We start from the raw sequence: 6,198 nt of genomic DNA on the forward strand, positions 1-6,198 counted from the left end.
TAATTCAGGCATTGCTCTCATCATCCATTAAACTACACTGCACAAGACTTAGGGGAAAACATTCCTTTGCTTTGTTCTACTGAGTGAGGCCACTGAGTGCCTTTGATTAAAATTCAGCAATTCGTATGTGGTCCTATATGATCAAAAACTAAAATGTCAGGATTCTCTTGGCTTAAAGCTGAAATTTAGCAGTGTCCAACCACGAACGGTGTGGCGTGGTTCATGCATTACCAAAATGCACCTCCGCGCAAAACTCCGTTCTGTGGTTAGGGTCCACCCTCGAATACCCGGCATCCAGCACTTTCTTCGTGTCAGCCCTGAGCCCTAGGCAATGGAACAGCCTAACGGCACCATAACCTTTCCATCGAACCCAGTGTTTTCTACCGAATCATATGTAACCCCCTGCAACCATGGCTGGCACCATTCACTCCAAAAATTAGGGTAACTCTTGCGGGATTGAGTGTCACAGAACTTCACAGCTCCACCTCAGAGCACAGGGGAAGAGAAAGCAAATCGGTTAGGCGGCCCCGTCGCCCCCGTGTGGCCGACGTGAGCAGGACGCAGGTCACCAGCCTGGGAGAGAGACAGAGGCAGGGAGAGCCAAGAACCGAGCGGGCGGTACTCACATGGCGAAGGAGCCCGGGGGAGCCGACACTCTGCGCAGGTCCGCAGACTGCACCTGGTGGATGCTAGAGGCGGCGGGGAATGGGCAGCGGAGACAGAGCCAGCACACAGCGTGGACAGACAGGGGGCACGCCGGGGGAGAGAGAGAGAGACAGACACAGTTTAACAGAAATCCAACAGTGCTTCACCCAACAGGGAGCAAGACGAAAAGAAAACGAAGCCAGCCACGGAGGTCATCCAGGAAGCGGACGGGAGCCAGGAAGCCGACAGGACACACGGACGAGGCTGGCTCTGCGGCCACGGAGCGCAGGGCGGGCGAAGCCTGTGCAGGCGCGCGGGCTGGGGCGCTCGGCCCCAGGGGTCAAGGTGATGGTGGCGCGGGCCGGCTTCCGGAGCTGCTTCACAAGCCCCTCCTCGTCTGGGCCTTTGAGGACGTCCTGAGAGAGGAGGCGCACACACGCGTGCGCACAGACATGTACACACACGCACACACATGTACACATGTGCACACACACGCACGCGAGAGGGCTAGCTTGGCACAGGAAGTACACCTTGCTGGAGATTAAAGGCCCATGTCATCCTTGAGCACAGCCCTTGAGGGTCCCTGCAGGTCACACTCATTATTTGTGGCGAAGACAACCATCTAGAAAGGAGTAGACCAGCTAGACACCTTTGACTTTCCAGAAGCTTGGACCTCCTTGTGCTCAACAGCACAGGCTTTTTAAGAACTCCAAGGGAAGGCTGCATTCATCACGGTGAGGCCTCAGTCCCACCCACGTTCTGGGCGGGAAATGAGAAACCGAAGACTATCCCCCCTTCTCTTCCTCCCTTTGTAACGGAGAGGCCTCCATGGCGGCTGGAAATGAGGCCTGATTTTCCCGGTGATTTTTACTTCTCTCTGTCCTCGCCGACCGCTGAAGGGTTTCCCTATAGCGACAGCAGCCCTGGTGCCCTTGGGGGGCACAGAAACTCACAAGTATATACCTTCTACTTATTATCATGAAATGTGACCAAGATGGCTTCTATCTTATTTTAATGTTAATGAGATTATTTTAAGGTTCTTTTTTGGTACACGTGTGTGCCACAACGGGTTAAGCACTTGGCTGCTAACCAAAAGGTGGGAGGTTCAAACCCATGGCAGAAAGGATGTAGCAGTGTGTTCCCATAAAGATTACAGCCTAGGAAATTCTATGGGGCAGTTCTGTTCTGTCCTATGAGGTGACTGAGCTGGAATCGACTAAATAGCACACACAACAATGGGCAGTCCTCTCTGTCCTGTAGGGTCATTGCAAGTCAGAAACCACTCATGGCTGTGGGTTTAGTTTTGGGGGGTTTATAGTTCTGATCTATGGGTAAGCCATTTACTCAGCACCGGGCCATAACCTTCAGGCACTGTGACAACCACTGGGTAGCCTAAAGGAAACCCCAGGACTTCCCACAGAGCAGAGCAGAGAGACAAGGAAACCAGTGGTTCCAGTGTTACCTGATAGAGAATGTGAGAGGCTCCTAACAGAGAGGGCGTCTAAGACCTGGATGTTGGTTGAAAAGGATCCCTAAGGAAAGTGATACTGCAGTGGCTTCTTGAACTGCGAGCGAGAGCTAGCCAGATGACCACGGGGTAAGGGGCCACCACAAGAAGAGCAATGGAAATGCACAAATGTGACAGTGTAGACACGGGCTGCAGTCCTGCGAACAGTACATATCTCTGGAGCATGGGGACAGGAGGGAGAAGAAAGCAAAATTCAGAAAACGCCTGATGTCAATGCCAGGAAATGTAGGCTCTCCAATTCTGGAAGGGTTGTGCTAACTAGAATAGAGGAACAGAGAGATGAGGCGAAGAACAATTAACACCAGAAGCAAGGCCATGAATGACAAGAGAGAGATGCTGTGAGATGCAAAGGTCTGAGAAGTAATTGGCAGGTAAATCTCAAAGGACACGGTCGCTGGCCTATTGGATGTGTGGAAGCAGAGCTGTTGAGCTCACACACAATGAATGACGTAAGTGGTTCAGTGGATGGTGAGGAGGCAAAGCCCGGGGAATAGAGTCAATGGCTCTGCTGTTTAGTGTGGAGCGTATGGGTGTTATGGGATCTTCAGGTAAAGATGTCAAATAAGATGTCTGGTTCTGGTCTTCAGTTTTCAGAAGAAAAGCTTGAGGTGCAGACATGATCTTCCAGAGAAGAGGTAGGCCACCTACTTGCTGTGGGACAGGGAGCCAGCTGCCCGGGAAACCACAGTGCTGAACTCTCAGATATTCATAACAGCATGGTGTGGGGACGGAAGGATTCATTATATGGAGTCAAAGTTACTGCCTTCTGATTGGGACACACGTCCACATGTTTTAAAACTAGAATTCTCAAGACATTTTAAACCAGTGCTGTTTTCTTCCTTAGTAAGGAGGAGAAAAGAGAAGCAAATAAAGCCAAAGAAATGATCAGTTTTAGTAAAAAGTAAGAAGGAAGGAAAGGAAAGAGAGAGAAGGAAAAAGAAAGGAGGAAAGGAAAAGAGAGAAGGAATGGGGCCAGGAGGGAAGAGGGGGAGAGAAGAGCAAAAGGAGATAAGAAACGTCTTTCCCTGATGTCTTTCTGCCCTGGATGGGACCGTGAGCTTCACACAACCACGGCCGGAACAGAGAGAGGCATGGAGGACCCTGAAGGCCAAAGAAAAGTTGTAGAAGGGTCTTAGGGCCAGGCTGCCTTTGAACTTGGCAGTCCACTAGGAACTCCATGGAAGAAGCTGAATCTCAAAGCAAGGACTCCTGGTGGAAGAGAGAAGCAATCTGACTGCAGAAGGCGACTAGGACCCACAGGAAGAAGAATCTGGATCAAAGGCACAAGTGTTCCGTGGAAACTCGGCGCTGGTTTCCTGAAATATGTTGTTGTTATGTGCCGTCGAGTCGGCCCCGACTCATAGCGACCCCTCCTTGGGTTTCCGAGGCAGTATCACTACGGAAGTAGATTGCCCAACCTTCCTTCCGAGGAGTGGCTGGTGGGTTTGAACCGCCAGCCATCTGGTTAGCAGGCATGAAATATGTTAGCTGTATAAATTTTCTGAAAACATAGTGTTTTCCTAAGAAGTAGTAACTAAGATATTTTCCAGGTTTAAAAGTGTTCCTTTCAAAAACGCACAGCATACTCCTAAAAGTTCTCTCCTTAGCCTGAGGCTGCTGGCAGGAGGCACCACTGCCCCCTGGTGGAAAGGAAATGCATCTTTGTGAACACCTATCTATGAAGGTACGTCCTATGTCACATGGGCCAGGGGCATGCAAAGAAAATAACTCTATTTGTTTTTAGATGTGAAGAAAGCTCAAGTCACAACAGTTTGGCTACTGTGCTAATACACATTTTTGATTCTCTCAAAGGTAAGAGCAGTTTGAAATGAAACACCTGAAAAGCATTTCCTCTTTCCCAAACCAGTGGCTAGGGCTTAGCAGGTGAACCTTGTCCAGGTGCTGACATCCTCCCCCACTCTTCCGACGTACAAACACAGCAACCGTACCTTTCCTAATAGAAGGTCAGGGCACCGAGAAAGGGAAGCACCAGGAATGAGCTAAGCACCTCACAAGCTGCAAAACATCAACCAAACAAGAGAGAGAACTAAGCAGCCCCTCCCTGCTGGGGAGTCCAGAGGTGCTTTGGAAAGATGCAGCCGGAGGACAGAGCTCTGACTCCAGCGTCGGCCTTAGAAACAGACACCAAACACTGGAGCTCTGAGGGCTAAGGCTGAGGCCGACCCTCAGTGCATGCCCCAATGGAAGAGGACACGCAAAGTTCTGATAGTGAGCTATGGCACCTGTGTTGCTGGTGTATTCTAAGAGCTGCAGCAGACTGTCACGCTGACTCCATAAATGCATGGTGGGCACACCCCTGTTTCACAGGTGCTACAAGGAAGGCAGCCATTCAGTACAAATTGGTAACCACGCATCACTGGTGCAAACTGGGGAGGGTACCTTTGAGGGTCCCCCTAACTGTGACACAATGCCCCAAGGCTGAGCCCTGAAATGGCCTTACTTAGAGTCAGATTAGGCATATGGGCACAATGCGTACAAGATACTCAAAAAGATGCCCCAAATCTCCATCTTTCTGTAGCCCCTCTTCTGAAAGAGACATTTCAGTCATAATTAGGTTAAAGCACAGAACCTGTATTACCCAAAACTCTAGTCACGATCCCCTTAAGTCAGTTTACAAGATGCCAACCAAAGGAAAGGACCAGGAGGGACATATTCTGTTTAGGGGTAGAAGTCATCTCATTTCTCTAGATAACAGGATATTGCCCAGAAAGGCTGCACTGAAGGCACAGCACAGAGGAGACCCCAAAATGGAAGAGGAAAGTGACAATTCACTAACAGGCAGAAGCAGTGTGATCACCTGCCGTGGGGGGCCCACTACTCTCCAAATGAGCTGGGTGAAGAGGAGGCTAATAACGTGCCTCCTTTAAGCCAAACCAGAAAAGCACGTGTCGAGACACATTTCAGGAGCCCACTTCCTGTGAGTCTCAGTCCTAGTAGGTATATACTCAGCAGTCAATGATGAAGAGCCATCTCTCTAGCATACAGGAATTTCACAGAGAAGGGTGGCAACTGTGTAATAAACCAAGGGGGAAATATATATATATATATTCCCATGAGAGAAACCAAGGACCCATTGAGCCTCCTGGACTGGCCCTCTCTTCCCAGTACAGTGAGGCCCCCAGACCATGCACGCTGCACGTTCCCCTCCCCGAGGCCGCCATGTCAGCAAAGGTGGGAGCTGACTCACTCATTGAGTAAAGGCATGGAGGTTCTCCTCTTGCTTTTCTGTACCATGTTGGCCTGATTCCTCAAGGAGATCCGGATCATGGCCGGGGCCAACCTGCAGGGCTCCCCGTCCACCTGCATGGGGATGGACTTGTACGTCAGAAGCATGACTTCCCGGCACTGATGCAGCCGCTCCCCATGGCCCCCCACTTGCAGGGCAGCCTAGAGAAGCAAGAGTCAAAAGGGAACACGGCGTTAATGTCCAAGTTACAAAGGAAAACCAAAGCCCCCAAGTGCACTAAGTGTCTCCAAAAGGCTTGAACAGGCACGGACACTTGTTAGGCCATGGCCTATGGGAAACCATTAATACAAATAAACTGGAATTCAAAACCATTCATGAGCTTGGCCATGAATTCTTATTAGCAACTTTTCAGCTTTATGTATACTGAGCCTCGATCAAGGTAGTGAATGCAAAGGTTCTTACAGGCATTGTCGTCCTCCATGAAATGACCAACGTACGCAGAACACACAGATTAAGGCAGCTTCTAAATTATATTCTAGTTCTTAAATATCAACAAGCAGCCCACCCTTGCTTAATTGTCAAACATGGGCAGGCTTTTCCTTCTTACCTGACACCTCCTCGAGCTCTGCCTAACTTGTAGACATTAATCATATGCAGCAAGAGTAATTCGTTCAATTAAAAATATTATCACAAGTAAAGCAGCTTTGTAGATAACATCAGACAGAGTAACAGCTCAATTCATCTCAACAGCCACAGAATGGAGAGCAGGCTGATGCTGAAAGTCTTTGTCTGAAGGACTACAGAACCATCTAATCAC

General features: G+C 49.6%; 1 protein-coding gene across 1 annotated transcript in view; it reads right to left on the reverse strand.

The window, feature by feature from the left end:
• Positions 1-6,198, reverse strand: part of DGKI (diacylglycerol kinase iota) — a 380,807-nt gene that overhangs the window by 172,512 nt on the left and 202,097 nt on the right. The window contains exon 22 of the mRNA XM_042782691.1: positions 5,382-5,581. Coding sequence (XP_042638625.1) covers positions 5,382-5,581 — 200 coding nt within the window. The remainder of the gene's footprint in view (positions 1-5,381; positions 5,582-6,198) is intronic.

Source organism: Orycteropus afer, unplaced genomic scaffold, assembly GCF_000298275.1.
Source record: "Orycteropus afer afer isolate SDZICR_OR568_19922 unplaced genomic scaffold, OryAfe1.0 scaffold00413, whole genome shotgun sequence".
NCBI lineage: Eukaryota > Metazoa > Chordata > Mammalia > Tubulidentata > Orycteropodidae > Orycteropus > Orycteropus afer.